Genomic DNA, 19,568 nt, shown 5'->3' with positions numbered 1-19,568 from the left:
TTAAGCTCTTATATTTAATGAGCTTTTTTTAGCAATGCAAATTTGCTTGCCTGAAGTAAATCCTTCAGATCTGATTTACACACGTGAGATACGATCCATATAGAACTTCTTCTAACCTAATGCGGCCGGAGCAACTTTTGGAATGAGCTTAGTTGTGCAAGGTGTGCCATAGCACTACACTGTTCGTAGTGGATGAAATGTAACAGTAAGATGTTATGATCCTCGTGTTGGCAGCTTTTAGTAGAAAAGTCCTGGGCTTTGTCTGCCAGCTGGAACCAAGCAGTTAGAAGCTGACATTAGGCTGATAGTAGCTGCTCACGTGCAACTTTTCCTTACAGTGAGCATATATTTCTTGGTTGTGTGGGCTGAGGTTCTTCACATGTCAAATTCAGGAGGTGTTCTGTAAGCACCTGCTGCTAGGCTGGATAAACCTTGTTCTTCTGCACTCGATGCAATTTGCCATCACCTTCAGCAGAAGCATATTTCTCACTTTCAAAAACGCACAGTGAGACTTGGGAGTCCTTATCTTATGAAATTTGAGGAGATAATTTTAATTACCTTCTAATAATTAAATTACTAAATTCAGAAAACCAAATCAGCAAAACGATCTACAATATAATTGGATTTGTTGTATGTACTCCAAAATCAGTCAAGATTTCATGATTAAATAGGAAGTAGCATGCTAAAAAGCAGCAGCAATGGCAGGATCTCTCACATCATTCTTATACATGCCACAAATAAGAGCAGGATATAAAGGATATAAATGCCCTTTTAAATATCTTGTTTGTGTTCATGTGCTTTTCCTAAATTGCCCAAAGACCAAAACACTGATCTAGCAGTAAAGAGTCACATACCTTGCTCAGTGTCTTCAAGTTTGAATACTTGTGGGAAAGTCTTTGCTAAACAAACCATAAAACTGGAGTTTAGAATTAACTATAGAATCAGTTAAAAGACCCAGACTCAGTAAGCAGCCAGCATGAAGTAACTATGGGAAGGAATTTAGCCCTCAGCCATGTTCACTGATCAGATCTCCCTGGAAAAGGAGAACAAAGGCTCCAGTAGAAGTTTGGGCTGGTACATTTGTAGAATACTCTGAGCTTATCGTTAGCCAAGAGCAAGGGAATCCACTCCACAAGAGAACGCATCATGTTCCACTAGTGCAGAATCAGTCAGTGCTATGAAAGAAGCGGGGCATCTGAGACAGAGCACAGCATCATAGTTTGGAAATAGCTTCTTCCTTCTGGTGCCTGCCTTGTGTGTAGGTGACCTCTCGGTTCTCTTCTTTTTTGCAGCTGAAACAGGACAATTACATTAAATATTTGTAATTGCAACAAAGGAAAAGCACTATTAGTTATTTTAAAAGTGCCATTACTCAAGCATGAAGTTATTTTTCTCTGAACTGGTGCAAATGCCAGAGTATCTCATCGTTACATAGGTTTCAGGAGAGTACATCCTGTGTGCTAAAGTCAATGCCAATCACAAAGTTATTGCAGGACGAGGGGAAATGGTTTTAAGTTGAGGGAGGGGAGATTTAGATTGGATGTCGGGGGGAAGTTCTTTACAGAGAGAAGGGTGAGGTGCTGGAACAGCTGCCCAGAGAGGCTGTGGATGCCCCGTCCATCCCTGGAGGTGTTCAAGGCCAGGTTGGATGGGGCCCTGGGCAGCCTGGGCTGGTATTAAATGGGGAGGTTGGTGGCCCTGCGTGTGGCAGGGGGTTGGAGCTTCGTGATCCTTGAGGTCCCTTCCATCCCTGGCCATTCTGTGGTTCTGTGATACGAGCAGGCTGTAGACAAGTTTGTCACGTCAGCCTTTTTTCCCAGAATTTGGCCTTTTTTCCCTAAATGGCCTCTTGTCAGTGCAGATTTTTTCCCCTTAGATAGTGTGACCTTTGGGAGAGACTGTCGCTAAAATTATTCTCTCTTGTTTCACTTCTTGTTCTTGCATGAAAAAAGGCAATTGGAGTGGCGGAAAAGCTGCATGTTTGTTGTCTAACCCATGTATGTGTCCTGTTTAGTTTGGAAAGGGACTCTCATTTCATAACTGTTTGTGGGAATAGCTAAACTGACGTGTTTTTGCCTTCTCACATATTTTTTCCTATTTCTTGTCTTTGTATCTCTGACAAGCATTGCTACAGTAGTTAACTATGGCACTGTCAGTACAATGAACTGTGGTGCTATTTATCACAGAAATCAACCATTCCTCCAGTGGAAGCAAATCCCTTCGGTAGATCCTTCTTAGCCACATAAACATTTTTTACTGGCGATGAAACAGAACTACTTTGAAGTGTATGATACTGAAGAAATAACATCTACTGTGGTTAAAAGTCTCAAGGGAGGAATTAATGTACCTTAAAGATCAAATGTTACCACTTTAAAAATCATCCTGGTTTTCAGACACAGAAGCATTTCTCTGTATTAGAGAAAAAAAAGTTGGTTTGACTTGCTTTCCTGTGCTATGACAGCAGAACATCTTACCTTTTCCTCCTGCATAGGCAACAAGCTACTAGAAGGAAGATGAGAACTCCCATAATGCAGGCTATCACAACAGAAACAAGAACACCTAGAAGAAAAGGGGAATCATACAAAGCACTTGAATTCATTTACCTGGGAGGAAAATGCTGATCGCTAATCTGTCATAACGCTTTCTTCCCATATCTGCAACTTTCCTGCCATGTTGTACCCACTGCCACTTGTATCACTTTTGCAGTCGTGGAAGGGATAAGTTTGCACAGGTGTGTATCAGAAAGTCCCAATCCCACAGCTGAGTCCATAGTCAGGATGTCAAATCAGATGCCTGCTGCAGTCACAACGCCAACATGCAGCCAAAGGCACAGCAGATGTGTTTGGCTTCCTGGGCACAGGCTGCCCAGGGAAGCTGTGCGTGTCCCATTGTGGAGGCATTCAAGGCTGGGCTGAAAGGAGCCGTGGGCAGGCCTGATCTGTGGGTGGCAACAGGCCCACAGAAGGGGGTTGGAACTCGGTAATCTTTAAGGTCCCTTCCATTCCAAATCATGATGTGATTCTGTGATTTGATGCTGCAACGTATCGGCATCAGCAAAAATGAAGAGCTAAACTCAGGAAACAAAGGATGTTAGATTTGATGCCTGTTGTTTTTTCATGGCAGGACACTATTGAATGTGAGCAGCTGAAGAGTGATGTGCTTTGTCTTTGATAACATTGATTAAAGGCACCTAAAAAGGTAAGAATGAAATCCAGATTGCAGTGTGAACAACTGAATGATCTCATGTTTGTATTGAGATGTTAAGCACTATCGCTATAATCTCGCTTTTGATAAAGATGTAATTTTTACAGTAGAAGTATTTTTGCTCTTTTGGCTGACCCAAAGACCATGAAGGTGAGTATTATTCACATTTTCATATTTCATTCACATACTATTTTTTGTTTTATGAAATTGTCTCTAAGTAAAGGCAAGTTTTGCTACAGTGAAAGTACATCACATGGGCAGAAAAATGTAACACCAAATAGAAAATTACAGAACAAAAGCTTGTAGTTTAAAGGGGAGAGGTAGGGAAAACTCAAACTTTGTATTTTAGATTTCTGTTTGATGAGGATATCTTAGGGAATTCAGATAGAAAGCTTTTTAACAACACTACACACCTGTTCCTGTTTAATTTGTGAGCACTGCAAGGTTTGAGTCTCTAGAGGTTCCTTCCAACCCCTGCAATTCTGTGATTGCTGTAATAAATCTCAGCTGTGTGTGTGGAGCTGATTTTATTGGAACAGGTTCCTAACAGGCAAAATACATTTTAAGCATGTTTGAGTTTTGGTGAGTGATCCTCTAGGATTTGAGGCGTTTTGAACTTTAGTGCTTATTCATGGTGAGCATGAGTTTAGATTTTAGTCATTGGCATCCAAACTTGGATGATCTAATACTTCAGTAATTTGAATTTGGGACACAAAGCACAGTTCAGTGGCTCCATTGTGTGGCATGGGCAACTCTGATGAAGATAAGCAGCCCTCAGACTTGACACTGCAAAGGCAGAAACGTTGCTCCGAAGGAATGCTTTTAGGTTGAGGCCTGGAGTGTGCACAACAGAACTTCTTTCACAGATTTCTGTAGTTGTCCCAAGCCATGTTTCAGTGAATGGCCTCTCCTTCCCTTTTCAACAAGAGTGCTCTGTTCCTGCCTCTGGTACCTCTGGCAACCAGCAGCCAGGTGCACCTCAGCTGTGCTTTGGGGGAAAGGTTTTTTTTTTTTCCTTTTTAAGTTAAGGGACTGCACCTGTGAGGGAGCTTTTATGGCTGGATTAGGTGGAATGTGAGATTACAGGGGACTATGAATGCCTCTCTTGCAGTGGGTAGAACACTTTTGCTGTGGTTCACTGGTGGCCAATGAGCCTCTGTAATTAAGTGTACTTAAACTGAATGGGGTTTCTATTAAATTAGCACTGAGAAATGCCTTCTGTAGCCATAGAGACCAGTTCTTGGGTGAGATCAATGGGGTGGGCAATAACCCATACAACTCAGCCCTAGCAAGTTATGCCAACGTTAAGGAAAAACTGAAAATGCTTTTATAGCAGGTGTCACCTCTGCATGGGAAGCAAACAGTGGAGCTTAGTAGAGGAAGAGCCAAATATTGTTTTTGGCTTTGGCACTGGTTCACAGCAGCAATTTCAAAAATGTCAAATTTGATCCTCTAGATGGACATAATAATGCTTATCCCATTTCTGTGAAGTGTTTAGATCCCCAGATTAAAACCATGCTGTCTGATTTTGTATTGAGTTACTGAGATCACAGATTGTAACTCATTACTTTAAGAATTGAGCGTGATTTACAGAGAGAGAGTAGACAGGTGCAGAAAATTCAGCTTAAGTCCTAGATGGAAAACAGCATTTCTCATCCCTGACTGTTGTGAATCATGTTAGCAAACCAGCAACATATGCTTGCTTACTTTCATGAATTGAGAGGAGAGAAAAAGTGGCAGTTGGATTACCTACAATTCTGAGTTTTAGCACATGGTAGCTGCTCATTCCAGAACTCCTGTTATTAAAGTATTTCTGCTTAAACATGTCTTCAGTGAAGTGTGCATGGATTTAAGTTAAGTTCCTTATTGTCCAAGCTTACTTGGTTTCCCTCTCTCCCCAGACTTTGGTAATTAAAGCTCTAGCAGTTTTGGGACATTCAGTCCTAGAGAAGTGCAAAAAAACAGAAGTCAGTTATTTTTGAGATTCCTGTCGTGTTTGTTTGCATCACGTACTGCAATTTGCTCTGCTTTGTGTATCAGAGGTAATCATGCTATGAGTAGGCCTGTCCAGAGCCAGTTAGTTGCAGGGCATGCTTCATACCCTGCATGTGACAGCAGAAGGATGTCATGGGCTTCTGTTATGTTACTGGATCATACAATATACAGTGTTACAAGTTATTTTTACTTATCAAATTTGAGTTTCTCTTGAGGACCTTTTCCAATTCTCTTTAATTACCCCAGAACAGTCTCCCTGAAATGCAAAGCTGTGATTCCTTCTCAACTTGTTGTCTGCACAAAAGTAGGCCTGATATTACTGGGAACCAGAGATGTAACTGAGGAGAGAAGGCCAGCTCAGTTAAGCTGGCTGAAAGCATTCAGCTGTAGGGAGCTATTTAGTGTCTGGAGTGACAGCAGATAGCTCTGCTAAACAGGAGGAGGCCGAACAGTCCACCTCTCTTCATCTCCTTCCCTTTGATTGGGGTCAGAAGGGTTGCTTGGTGTGGCTTGTCTGATAGCTGCTGTGAGACAGAACTTTGTATACACTCTTTGAATGCCATCACTCTTACATAGTTACCCATGCAGAAGGGGAAAAAAAAACAACAACAAAAAGAAAGCTATCTGTAGGAGAGTGGGCCTCCGATACTTCTGTGCTGGTACAGTGCAACAGGACTGCCACATCCATGCTTCCAGCTTACCCAAATGACTGTGTGCAATTTCTTTGCATAGAATTGTTTGTACAGCTTACCTTCACGGAAGGAGATAAAAACAAGTCTTTCACGAAACTCCTGAACGTTTCGGAAGTTATTGACCATTTCCAGGGGTTCTGGGTCATCACTCTCTGTGCAGTACATGGCTGTTTCCAGTGCCAGCAGCTATAAAGGAAAGCACACTGTTCAGCTTCCAGAAGCAGAAAAGACGATGCTGGTGTATCACTGACGGTGTCTGTTGGAACGTACAGGCATAGTCAAACAGAAAGGGGTACATGAAATAATGCTTGGAAGTCTTACATGGCCTGTGAGCCCAAATAGAGAGTAATGTGTAAACAGTGGTGACATCTCTGGAACCCCTACCTGTATGTGTGTTTTATATACCAAAAAAATAAAGGCTGGTTAGTAATTAACTGACAGGAAAATTGGATGGGAGGAAATGTGGTGGTCCTTTGCAGCACAGACTAACTCCTAAGCAGTGCTATTTCATGAAGGAGCTCACCAAAGAACTCGTGCTTTGGTAAAACAATCTGGTACAGTGGATGAAATTAATAATTGACTCTCACCACAGGGAGAACATGGGAATTAAATCTCATATTAAAGGTGGTAATAACATTTTTAGTAACATTTTTTCCTTGTGTTTATAATTAGATGAATTGGTAGATAGTGATTACAAGCTTATGTAATTTGTCAGTGTCCACTTGAAAACAAAAGCTAGGTGAGAACAAAGCTTAGATGAGAGCAAAAGCCTTAAGTTAGAGAAAAGTCTGGGGATTCAGGCTTGACGAATTATACATCACAAGCTTTTTAGAAACAGTGACATCTACTCAATCTATCATGTCTAAGATAGTCATGATCAGAGCACAGGGGAACTTAGAGTTTGGAGTTCAGACATGAAGCCTTGGCAAAAACGATCTGGCAGTGACTTGTGGAAAGACTCTCAGCAGGGAGCAAGCACATGGTAAAAAGAAATGAATCTCACTTCAATGTGATTCTTCAAGCTGTTGCTATACCAATTGCTATTCAATTGGCTGCCCATCAGTTTGGTCAACTGCAGATGGGTTAACTCTACAGTGAATAGGGTATTGATTGAAGTCAGTTCTGTGACGTGCATCCCACCTGAAAGATTTTAGCAACAGTCACTTTCCAGTTCAATAAGAAAGTAAGATAAATCCAGGAGAACAAATCCAGAATCCATTTACTGCTCCTTAACAAACATCAATCAGGACAACTCGTGTTGTATTTAAACTTGCCTGCTCTTGTGAAATTTTAACGGGGTGCCGGAAGACTGTCCAGAGAACGCTGGGGTAGCAAGGAGGAGTTGTCAGGGATCCTTCATAGCGATAATACTCAGCTGGTCTGTCAGGAAGCAATTCCTGAACGTTGAAACCAGGGACATGGACCATCTGATCTAAAACAGAGGATTTAACAGTGTTAAATGCTGCATCATTACCGTGTGCATGGTATACTAGTGCTGTGATTCTGCTCTGCAGTAAGCAGGGTGCTTCGTCTGATCTCTAGGAAAAGAAAAATATTTTTAAGTGGAGATGATCCCGGTTTGACATAGGAAACCCCAAAGTCTGCATTTCCTATATACAGATCTTGTCATAGATACCAAATCAGAATTTTGTACAATAACCTGTAGCCATATTAACCAAACAACAGCTGGTGCAGGAAATAAGGCTCCCATGGCTGTGTGTATCTTGCTATACACTCTCCAGAGTAATGCACTGAATATTCAAAGTGTCTCATTTTATGACTGCTTTGCCTGGGATTGCAGGACTGTTTCTGCAGCTGGTTCAGCCTGTCACAGGGTACCTATCTGGTACCTGTCTGATACTTCAGAACAGTCACTCACCCTTATATTTCACATTCCGGAAGTGCCTGAAGATCTTTTCATACGATGGGTTGAAGGGTCCAATCTGTAATGAACAGACTGTTAACAACTGTGTAGGTCCTTGTGCTTTTGCACACAGCAGCAAGCAGTATTTGATGAACTCTGCCCTAAGGAAACTGAGTATGCTGTCCAGATTTAAATAGAATTACTCTTTGCAACTGAAATATTACATACCAGTCCCAATAAAACTCTTAGTCTGTCTGTGGCTGTTAAAGGTGCTTTGTTACACTCAGGTCTTAACTGCAGCTTAGTCCTTTTGCACACACTTGAAAGACTGAGTTGCTCTGCCTGTTCGGCCTGCAGCACAAAGGAGGAGCAGCCATTTCCTCTGAGAACATCAATAGACAGAAGTTCTCAACTGACATGCTGCCCAGCTCATCTGCTGCTTTCTGGTCCAAGCCACATCTTTCCACCCACAGATGTTCCTCAGTCTACTGCTCCTCATAGACCACGAAGATGAAGAATGAGCTGTTGGGTAATGCAGGGCCACTGGCAGGAGCAGTAACTCAACTAGCAAGACCATGTGTTTTAACTGCTACCAACAGCTTTTTGGTTTAATAATCAGTGTCTTATGAATTCTTGGGTGCTTAGCAACTCCTCTGACAGCAGACATGTTAAACTCTTGTCCTTAGCTGAACTGTAAAAGCCACCGGTTTCCTGAAAGGTTTTCAAAGACCTAATCACCAGACTTAACAACATTCCCTTATTGGATTTTATACATCATTATCTGGGGGAAAAAAATCATAATCCTCTGCATAATATACAGTACTCTGAAGTTTTTCACAGCTGCAGCTTCCAAATGAACTGAAATGTAACACAGTTATTGACAAATTCTCAGAACTAGGAAGTGAGGTGGGATGAACTAGAGGTTGGTCTGTGGACATCGTCACTTTTTCAGTGAAGTGTAGAAGTAGACTTTGAGTGAAGGGTTTTTTATGCTGCAGAAAATTAAAAATTGTCTTGATAGTTAAGCTTATTCTATTAATTAAGACTTTTAATTCTCAAGAAAATATAGATTTATATATATATATATACAAGCTTGTCAGAATTGTTTTGTAGCATCATGATTACCTTTAATTGCCTATATGTGTGGCCTCAGAGGGGAATAAGGAAACTTGTCCTGTCATCTAAAAAAAGCACTGAATTTACTTGGTACCTGTTTACGTAAATGTTACTTTAAAGCTCACTAATGACTTAATTATTGAAAGAATGTTAAAAACAAAAACAAGAAAACAAACTGCACCCCCAGTCTTGTGTCCTACCTCAAGAAGAATAGCCAAAACTGCCAGTCCATTTGCTTTGTCCATTGCTGCTGTTATATCTGGATATTTCTCAGAGTTATAATGTACAATATGCACCTACAGAGAAGGAGATATGTTTTCATGATAATGCTGTGGGCATGGTAATGTTTTTATTTAGCAACTGAAAAAGATGAGTGCAGCCATCTCAGGCTAACAGCAGTAGAACAGCATTCTTCAGTGCTTTTTGGGCATAGTGGTGAGATCCTTTCTGGAGAAAAGCAAAAGGTTTGAAATACCCCTTCCCAGCTTCTCTCTGGCTGGTATCCCTCCTGTCTACGTGCCTGGGGAGCAAGAAGAATGATTGTTTCCTCTTCAAGGCATCTTGTTTGTAATACTAGCATTGGTAAATGATTCTGAAAAAAACAGTATTTCATTTGATTGTTTTGCAGCAAATATCCAATTGGTACTGCATTCCAAAATCTATTCCCAAATCCATAATTCAGGATTGGGAAAGATAATAAGTAGTTCTTCAATGGAGCAAAAAGTGTGAATAAAGATAGAAGAAGAGCATTTGAAGACATTGTTCAAACCCAGCCAAGCAGTCTTGTGCAGCTAAAAGGTTACAGAGAAACCAAGCAATCTGCTTGGAGTTACTTAAGAGGCCCAGTGCCAGCCCTGAGTTTAGAATATAACTCCCTGACTTGTAGTACTTTGGAGCCCACCCTGTTTGTGGTTCAAAAGCATATTTTAATTATACACTCAGATCATAAATACTCGGATTAGAACCTTGCAGCCTTTTCAGTCATACACCAAAGTAAAGATCCCATTTGAGACTGTGTCCGGCCTCCTTTATCTCGCTCATTGATTTGAGCATGTCTTACCTCTGCTGCAAAGTGCTTCCCGCTGACTGTGTGCTCTGAGCCTTCCGACTTGTTTCTGTTTCCCCAGTGCAGGTGAAGTTGAGATGCAGTGTATTCAAAAGGGAGGTTTCTGATGTGCATGGTGGGTGACAGATGCATTTTCACTGTAAGCAGACCGAAGGCAGGTGGGGGCAAATGATACCACAGCTTTCAAGGAGGGGGCAAATAAAACTACGACAGCTAAACATAATACACAGGGAAAGAACAAGGCAGAATAGCTACATTTTTAACTTGGAATCCATCCCAGTCTGTCGATAGGAGCTAAACACTTGTTTGTCATTAACTCTTCCTAAGCAATTCAGAAGAATTTAGAATATTCCTTTTTCTGCTTTCTTTAACTAAATGAACTGAATGTGGGAATTGTTGCTAATTATTGCTCTGTCCTCCTTGAAGAATGCAAAATTATCTCAGCTTTATTAAAGAGAAAGTTATCAAAGTATTGAAGGAAAACTTAGGCTCATGTGCCTTCTCCAGTTCCCCTTGTAATGCTTAAAATGTCTTAATAAATTAATATTTCATGGTATTTTTGAAATCTTGTTATATTGAACTCCTCTGTCTGTTAATCCTCTCTAAGCAGCCTGTGACAGCACCAAGTAAACTACTGATCTCTCCCTCCCTCCCCCTTCCTCAGTCAAACCCAGAGTGCTGCTGTCAAGCAGCAAGATACCTCTTGACCTAAAGTGTTAGTATTTCCTCTTTCAGCATGATGGAATGAGTTTTTTTGTATATTTGCTAATGCTGCTCAGCATGGAGAACAGGCTAGTTTATATTTTGTGTATAAATTACAGTAGAAAGGGAATTGAGATGTTCTCTATTGTCACTGATTACTGAGAAATTGGGTACTTCATTGAACAATGATTTGTATAAAGAAAATATCATCTGCTTTGAACTGGCTTCTAGTGAGAATATAATTTGTTTCTGACTTGTCCCAGATTTGCTGGGAAAGCAAGGCTCAAAACTCATGAAGGAGCAGCTGCAAACATTTTCTGTTAGCTAAAAAGCATTTCTTGAGGTCTGCTGTTCTGTCTAGCTGAAGTAGGTAATTGCATCTGGCTTAACTGGCAGTGAAGTGCCTTAGCTGTGTGTAGGACTGTCACATCAGTCACTTCTAAGTACCCTACTGATTTCTTCTCTAGCCATGAGAGAAGATAACAGCAGATGCTGTAATGATCACTCTAACAAAGAGTTGATTTTCCATTGAACCAACGATTGGTCTTTACCTGAAGAATGTGTTTGTGATGCTGTACACAGCAGCTTTACCTCACTGAAAGCATGAGGAAAAAATGAGAAGTGCATTGCGAGCACATTTTAACAGAGCATGCCAGAGAAGAGCAGAGGCAAAGGCTGCAGAGGTTCTTTTGATGCTTGTAGGATACAAGAAGTGCCTTATACGTGTCCTTATATTTACATGTCCTCAAGTGTCTCATGAAGGGAAAAAATGATGGGACAAACTTAACTGTCACTGCACGTAGTGTTGATACGGTAGATATTGCAGATCTTTATGTGACTGCATCCTGTCTGCTTTTTACTTTGTGTGCTGATGCTTTTAATACAGCCAGGCAGAGCATGTTTGTAAGCTGTTTCTAATTATTTTTCTGTTCTTTTATCTATTTGTCTTATCCTGCGCTACAGGAGGTTTCTACCTTAAGTCAAAGGAACAGAATAGTGCTCCTTTGTTCTTTTCCCTCCATGTAACTCAACTGAGCTGCTTTGATTAGAATATCAGAGATAACTGCACTCATATTTTATCAATTTCTCTCTTTCTAATATAATCACCAAGTCTGTTTCAGAGCACTTCAGCCAAAGTAGGAAGAAAAGCTTTCAAAGGCAAGAAATTGTTTTTGACATGCCTATTATTTATTGAAGAAAACCACAGTTTTTCAGTTCTGCTTGCAGCAAATCCATCTGTGCTTTGTACAATCCCAAGTTTCCCTACTGTGTTCTCTAGATATGCATATGCTGATGAAGAGGCATCATAGCTTAACTTCAAATGATAATCAAAGTAATTTGCCCATAAAATACAAGATTACAAACTCCAGCAACTTTCCTACATAATTGTTTGCTGTCATTGAGCTCCCTTACCTGAGTGCCCATTATTAGTCAGTGTGAACTGGTCAGTGGAAGACACATTATAGCCTATGAATTCTAAAGGTGAGAGATTAGAATCATATTGGAGAATATCTTTGTGAAAATCTATTGGTGATTGAAATACTCCTCCACAAAATGGATATTTCTTCGGCCAGGTGTTCTCTCCATCAGGACCTACATAAAGTGACAAAATTGACATTGGTCAGCCTTAACTCTGTCCAGGTAGCACATGCCTTTCCCTCCCCCAGACTGATTCAACTATCATTCAGAAGTTGGAATGTTCAGAAGTTTCACCCTTTGCTGAATTTTGAAGACTTTTTTTTAATTCAGCTTTTCTCAATTCTTGTTTCCAGGATGCCACTTAATTGAAAAGGGCCTTATTATCATAGTAAGATGCATTTGCTGGCGGAGGCAGTGCCAGCAGAGATCTCACCTAGAGACTGTTCACCATCCCTTGATTTTGGACAGCCTTGGCGGCCGTTTTATCTCACCCTGCTGGGGGCAGCTCAGTGGATTAGGCCTATGGTAACAGCACCGCAGCCAAACGCAGTGCTTCTGATCCTCTAATGGTGGTGTTGTGTCTCCTTGAAGTCCTCACGCACCAGTGAAACTGTATCTATGCCAGCAATATTTACTGATGTGAATTACTTTTCCCTATAAAACTTACAGGCGTGTGCATGTTAATGTGGCTATTCCTGCATTCTGAAGAGAATTTCTGACGGAAGTGACTTCATGTTGACAGAGGAAAGCTTCCATATTTTCCATCAAACAGAAAGCCAGATCCCTGTAAACCTCTCCTTATCATACAAACCATTGCGCTCCATCTCGCAATGTTACCTACATCACAGTAAAAAGCTAATTTGCAGAGGTGTTATGGTAATTTGACCTGTAATAACTTGATCAGACTCTTGCAGAATTTTTTCCTCACAGCCTTTTGCCCTAGGCAGTCTCTACAAAGAATAGATAACATCAAGACATTGTTGGTCTATTTAATTACGTATTAATAGCAAGCAGCTGTTCACAAGCTCTAAGCTGGGACTTTTTGGGTTTAAATACCAGAAGAAGTGCTTGTAACTTTCGTTTCTCTCTAATACTTGAAGATTCATTGATTCTTTCTAAAGCAGGAAGATCTCTTGGGGTCACACAGACTGATCTGGTAACCCAGGCCATTGGACCTCCTTGGATCAATTATAACTTTAAAGAGGCTATATTTTGAGGGGAAAAAAAAGAAAAAAGTATTTCTTTAACTGTTGCAGATAAGAGATACTTCATTCTTGCCCAATGGATAGTTGCTCTCCGTGGAAGCTTGCTTGTCACAATGAATTTGTCTAGATTTGACTTCATTTAGATAGCAGCTGCTTTAAGTCTTTTGCTTGGAAACTGAAGAGCCTGCTGTGAGCATGCTTGTGTTCATCTGGAAGTACTCACAGAGGATGCTGTTTCTTGCTTCTCTTAAAGTAAATAGATTTAGTTCCTTGATTTTTTTTTCTTTTCCAAGCCCAAAATAGCACTTGTGACTTTATCATCTCACTAGGATGTTACAGCAGATGGCCCTTAAAGGATGACAGTGCTTGTGGGACTTGCACATTGGCTGACCAACAGAAGAAGAAAGTGGGTCTACGAGGCGCCCGTGTTACCAACAGTCTTTTGCTCTGATGATCAGTGTATATTCATGTTGCTCGAGGTTCTCACAGAAGGTCCAAGTTCTCTTAATCTGTAGTCAATTAAGTAGTAAAATGCACTGGGTCAGTAGCACAGGGAATGTCTGTGGTATTTTGCAGTCACGCAGAGCACTCTGCCCCTGTTTTCAGCCAGCTGGAAGCTGTACAGCTGCAGTTGGCCCAGGGCTGAGTCAATAGTGAAGGCTGAGAGTCCAGGCTACGTGCCACAGCAACATGACCACATGGTTTCCATTTTGCTCAGAGCGCAGTCTGAACTCAGTCTACCTTCACACAGCCTGTACGTGTAGATCTTTTGTGTGTGTGTGCAGTGGGAAGTTAGAGGAATTGCAGAATCCAAAGTGAAGCACAGATCTCCAGTTCTATCCATTGGCACCTGAATTTCTCCTCCACCCTCAACCTTGTACCTTGACCCTCAATCTTGAGATCAGCCTGCACTGACTACAGTGGCCTGACTTCCTTTGTTTTACTGCTGACTTGATTTTACTGGGGAGCATTGCAAGCTTTTACAGGGGTAAAGTTAAAAACTTTAAGGAAGGTGAAGGCTGCCATAACGACTCAGTAGGAGATTACGGTGGATAATTTCTGGCTTTGACTGCAGTCCTTCCAATTGCCATTCTTCTCTGTGCAGATCAACATTCCTTTTTTCTGGAAAAGAAACTTTCTGTGCATTTCAATTGCTATTTTGATTTTTTTGAAGTTGCTGGTATACGTTTTCTAAATAGATTAAAAAAAAACAGCAGTTTAAGGAAAAAATAGCTACGTTAGAAACAGGATTGCAGTGTCAAAGCACTTAGCTGGAAGGCATGAGGCTGTGTACTGTATCAGGAACACAGTCTGAATAATACACTGGTACCAAAATTCCCCCAAATTCCTGCAGAAGTAACTAATTTGAACATGCCCTGGGAAGAAGGGCAGAACTTCTCCTTTGCTGGTAGTAAAAGAAGCGTTGTTTTCCTTACTAACCAGCACAGTTAGGCTCATCTGCTTCCTGCTGGCAAGGTGAAAACCCAAGCTTCTTTTATTCAAAGTATGTTGAGCAATTTTTGCTAAAGGAGAATATGAGATCTGTATACATATGCTGATGGTTACGGTAATACCTAAAGACATGTCAGCTGGCAATTTTCTCTCACACATTGTGGTGATCTGGAGCGCAGGCAAAGCGAGCAGTTGTCAGCAGCAAGTTAAATCACAGAGATTCCAGGAGTTATTGGCTGCTCCATGGGTTTATGAAGAAGCATTTTTTGCTGAAATTCTCAGTACAGGCTGCTTCTCTGTGAGCATGTGGTGTGTGAAACACAGCTCTGAATGGGGAAATTCTGGCCAGAGGATTTGTTCACTTAAAATAAGATTTCTAGTTAATTCTAGTCTCTAGTTAATTAATGCACAAATTAGTACTTACCAATATAGGACCATTTTGACCCTGTTTAAAAACAAACAAAATATTAGTGTGAATCTTTGAAATTGAGCTTACACTGTGAATTAAAGAAAGAAATCGCCCCTTGAATCCATGTACTGAAACTCACTTTCATCTGACTTTCTAGGTCCAGATGTTGAGCAAAACAAAGAAGTTTTCAAAGGCTATGAGCCCTTCCCAACCACATTACGACTAGGGTTATTCAGAGATTTTGCCTAGGACTTTCTTGTGGTTGCTTAAATTCTGGGGCCAAACTTTTTTCTTCTCTCTCTCTCCCTTTTTTTTTTTAATAGCCACAGACTGTATGTAGGCATCCCCGATTTCTTCTGGTGAGACAAATAAGGAGTGTAGGCAGGATGAATTTGTCATCAAAATCCCCATGCCTAACTGAGCTCTTTGAAATGCATCAGGGGACTGCCTATTGCTGCCATGAGAAATGAGAGGCAGTCCTTTCTGCATAGGCTCTCTGGGATTTGCCAGCTGAACCATACAGAAAATACACAGGCTTTGGAAAAAGAGGATGTGATAAAGGAACCAACATAACTCAGAAAATCCCAGGGGGTTGAGTGGGTGCTAAAATAATCAATGTTCATCTGTTGCTTAAGGAACAGAATGTGGAACAGTGCCTTTGCATGCCTTTTGAAATGCCTTTATTTAAATACTCTTTTTTTTTTTTCTTTTTTTTTTTCCCCAGTCTACTTAGAGTCATTCAACTTGCTGTGTAATTACTGGCACTTGTCCTGGCAGACCTGTGCAATTGTGGTTATCAGGCTTAGGAGGCAGTTCTGGGTGACGAGTCCTGCAAACACTCCATGTGCTTGTGTATGCATGTGTGCAGCAGGTATTTATCCTTAGGTGCACGCATTTGCTCAGAACCTGATTCACGTCTTTGTTTTTTGTACTCTGCAGTGTACTCACAGCTCTTAGCCAAAAACTGTTGTGTGAAATGTTTGGGATTAATTTGTGGGGATGTGCAAAACAGCTGCTCTTTGCTTTTACATATTGATACATGCTGGAAACACTAAGCTCTGTGGTTCCAGCACATCAGGACCAGTGAGCCTTGCTCTGTTATAGTGGAGTTTTCAAAACGAGATGTGTGTAATCACCCTGGCTGGATTCCCCAGGTTCCTTCTGCAGGAGAGTACGTGCACTGTCTTCAATTGCTACATGAGAAACCTGATACTCTCCTCCCCTCCTGTTTGCTGGGATTGTCCCTCACTGAGGTTTTTGGGGCTGCTTGTGTCCTGTGGTCAGCACGCTCTGTAGGTACCACTTGCATACAGATAGTCACCAACTGTCAACGTGCTTTAGAAATCCCCACATCCTCATTTGAGCAGTGTTTGAAGAAGCATTGGCTTAACTGAAATAGCTGATCTCCACACCTGCTCCTACTTCATGTTAATATATGCATGAGGTATCAAAACCGTAAATACATGCATGTATATTTATAATATAGAACAACCTTAAGACAAGAAATTTCAAAGATTTTCAGCAATTTGGGCTTTTATTTCAAATAAAAATAAATAAAAACTTTAAGTCTTTTACCAAGTGAAATTTTCCTTAGCCTGTGAGCATCTTTGATGCTCTGTGATTCACTACCCTTGTGCCTTTACTGATAAGCACAATTATAGCTAGGGTTACGAGGGAGATGAGCAGACAACAGATGGCAGAATCTTCTTGATTTTGTCTGAAAGAACGTCAGAGCTACAGAACTGATTTACTGTCATCCTGATATTGCGAGCAAGATTGGTGTTACGTTTACTCTGCTTGATAATGAAATTAGAATGAAGCAGACTGTTACACAGTCTCCTGAATTTGGACAGAAGTCTGATTCACACCTAGAAGGGTACTACCAGTAGCCCCAGTGAGGGCTTTCCTGCCTCTGTGCTTGTCCTGCAGTGAGTGCTGATGAATAACACAGCTTCATGCCTGCATATGCCAGAGGAGTTTCCTAGAGCCTAAAGTGTATCTAGGTTTTTTGTCAATATCCAGGGAATAAGCATGTTTCCAGTAACACTTCTGAACTGGTAAATTGGGAGGGGAAAGTTGTGACAATCTGCATCTTATTTGGGTCTCTGACTTGGGAAGATGTCAAAAACAGGCAGGTGCTGTAGCTCATACCATTTGTTGGCATCAGCTGTCTCTTTCCAAGCTAGGAGTTCTCCAGATTTCCCTGCAGGATGCATTGTCAGACATACCTTTTCAATACATCTTTTCACTTCCAGGCCTTCAATGTTGTCGTTCTGCAGAGCACTGAGCTCTAAAAGCCTATGCTTTTCAGGTGGGACATTCTGCCATTTAGCAATTTTTTCAGAGGAAATATGCCTGAAATAACAGGCTGAGCTGAAAAGTTTGGAATTCCACCCTGTGGAGCTCATGCTGAAAACCTGGCAAAATACTCATCCTGGTGGGGCTGCACAAGAAGCAGACTGCTCTGGATTACGTGCAAACCTTCGGGTTTTTCCTTCCATGAATATTCATGCTCTCACATTACTCTATACTATGATTCTCCCCCGTATCCTATAATCATGCTATGTGGATTATAATAAGCTTGAATGGATGAAAATTAACTCCTAAAAAGAAAGTGAGGAGTGCTGATCTCCTGAAACAGGTCCCATGTAAATATAAGGCAGTGAGGTTTATTACAGGGGAAATGGGGCGCTTCACAGGGCTTACATTCTTTTTGTTTGGTTTAAAAATAAAAAGAGCAGAGGGAAAGATGTTATGGTTCCAAAGAAAGGTGTTACTAACACCGAAGAAGGCCAGTCTCACAAAGCAAGGCATGCTGAGCACACAAGTGCTCTGTAATGTGAACTACACCAGAGCACAGATTTCTGTTTTCTTTCTAAATCAGAATGTCTATTTTGAGAACTTGAAATAAGGACACTGATTCCAAACAATCGCAGATTGCAACAATACACAGTGTTGAGCATGCTACTGAAATATTAGTTAAAACAAACAGACAAAACAACTAAGAGCAGTGTTAGTTTTCTCTATACATGAGCTACCCAGCAATAAGAGCAACAATAAAATAGCCAAAAGACTTTACCATTCAGTGACGCTGGTACTGAGAGTTGTATCTTTAGGAAGAACACGAGCACAGTAGTGACCGTGGCTCTATTGCAGCTCTTGACTGACATCTCAAGGAAAGACTTGCAATATACCAGCAGTTCACACGTTTCTCTGTACTCTGAAGAAACTCCCTTGTAGGTGTCTGGCAAACTGCAAATGGCACGCGTGCAGACCTTCTGCTAATGAATTATTGCTCTTCTGTTTCCTTGTCTCTCTCCCTCCTTTCAGGTCTGCTTTTTATAAAGTTCCTCGGACTCATCCCAAAACAAGTGATGTAATCAGACCTGCCTCCAGGTCACAGCACCCTCAGAAAGCTGATCCTTTCCTTGATCACCACAATTTTACAGAACTTCTGAGGGGATCGACTGGAGTACTTATAAAGCAAATTAAGGTGTGGAACTTAAGAAATTATGTAGCAGAGAGAGCTTATAGAATGTGTCCTTTGCTTTTGTGAACCAGACCACAGCAGAGTTTTTCTAGCCTATTTCAGAGCGGCTCCCTAAACTCCCATTTTTGGATTAGTGTGATTTTAGCATAAAGGGCCACTGTGAGAACTGGAGGGAGGGGAAGCCAGGGGAGGGGAGAGAAGTGAGGCTGTGTGGGGCACTGTTCATACTTCTGAGGGACCATGGACACTGCCCAGAAAAAAATGCCCATCTTGTCTGGAAGAATTTTTCTTTAAGCTGAAAGCTCTTGGAACTGAGAGAATACAAGAAGCAGAGAGGAATGAACATTCAGGAAGCAACTGCCCCAGATGCAGAGGCTATGTTCAGGACGTGTGGGAAGGGGTAGAGAGGAGCACAGAGTGTAGATGATGTCCTCTTCTGAAGGTGATTGAGGAGTAAACTCTTAAACTGAATACTTCATGGATAGCTGAGGAGAGGGAGGTGGGATTGGAAAGACTATCAGTTGTTCCAGTTATGTACATTATTATTGATAACTGTTATTAACTACTTACTATGTCTTAGTAACAACCTTGTAGCACATATTACTTTTGAGCATCTTTATTTATCAAATGCTGTTTAATTTTTTCGTGTTATTAGTCTTATATTTTTCCTAACATAATGCATGAAGCTGATAAAGGTAAATGAAAGTTGACTGCAGCATAGCTCACTTCTATCTAGATCCTAGGTAGGGATGTGCTGTAAAGCACAGTTCTGGCATATTGGTGCTATTTATCTATCATCCGATCCTATCCAGGCTGCAGAGAGCAGCAGCAAGTAATGAATGGCTTTTAGAAAGTATCTGCCTTTGAATACAGTTCCTCGCTCATATTTCATAATATTTTGTAAAACTTAATTGTAATATCTTATTCTGTTTGATTTAGTTCAGTTAGATACAG

General features: G+C 41.0%; 1 protein-coding gene across 1 annotated transcript; it reads right to left on the bottom strand.

Moving 5' to 3' along the window:
- Positions 1–1,059: 1,059 nt before the first annotated feature.
- CA12 (carbonic anhydrase 12) lies at positions 1,060–18,294 on the bottom strand. Its single transcript, XM_042876233.1, has 10 exons — positions 18,204–18,294; positions 15,140–15,160; positions 12,053–12,232; positions 9,932–10,074; positions 9,072–9,167; positions 7,771–7,834; positions 7,166–7,323; positions 5,951–6,077; positions 2,475–2,559; positions 1,060–1,292 (listed from the first exon to the last, which is right to left on the bottom strand). The coding sequence occupies exons 1-10, from the start codon at positions 18,292–18,294 to the stop codon at positions 1,214–1,216; spliced, it is 1,044 nt and encodes a 347-aa protein (XP_042732167.1). The 3' UTR covers positions 1,060–1,213.
- Positions 18,295–19,568: the final 1,274 nt, after the last annotated feature.

The sequence above is a fragment of the Lagopus leucura genome, unplaced genomic scaffold, assembly GCF_019238085.1.
Source record: "Lagopus leucura isolate 7727_CA_CO unplaced genomic scaffold, USGS_WTPT01 Super-Scaffold_100015, whole genome shotgun sequence".
Taxonomy (NCBI): Eukaryota; Metazoa; Chordata; class Aves; order Galliformes; family Phasianidae; genus Lagopus; species Lagopus leucura.
The sequence above is the reverse complement of the archived record's forward strand: the minus strand, read 5'-3'. Positions and strand labels throughout refer to the sequence as shown.

Bases quoted from the DNA above. Each gene is read 5' to 3' on its own strand.
- CA12 (XM_042876233.1), bottom strand. From the start codon at position 18,294: ATGTCAGTCAAGAGCTGCAATAGAGCCACGGTCACTACTGTGCTCGTG. The intron at 10,075-12,052 runs GTAAGGGAGCTC...GTCTGCTTACAG, and splicing joins GACTAATAATGGGCACTCAG to TGAAAATGCATCTGTCACCC. The intron at 9,168-9,931 runs GTAAGACATGCT...CCTTCTCTGTAG, and splicing joins GGAAGCACTTTGCAGCAGAG to GTGCATATTGTACATTATAA.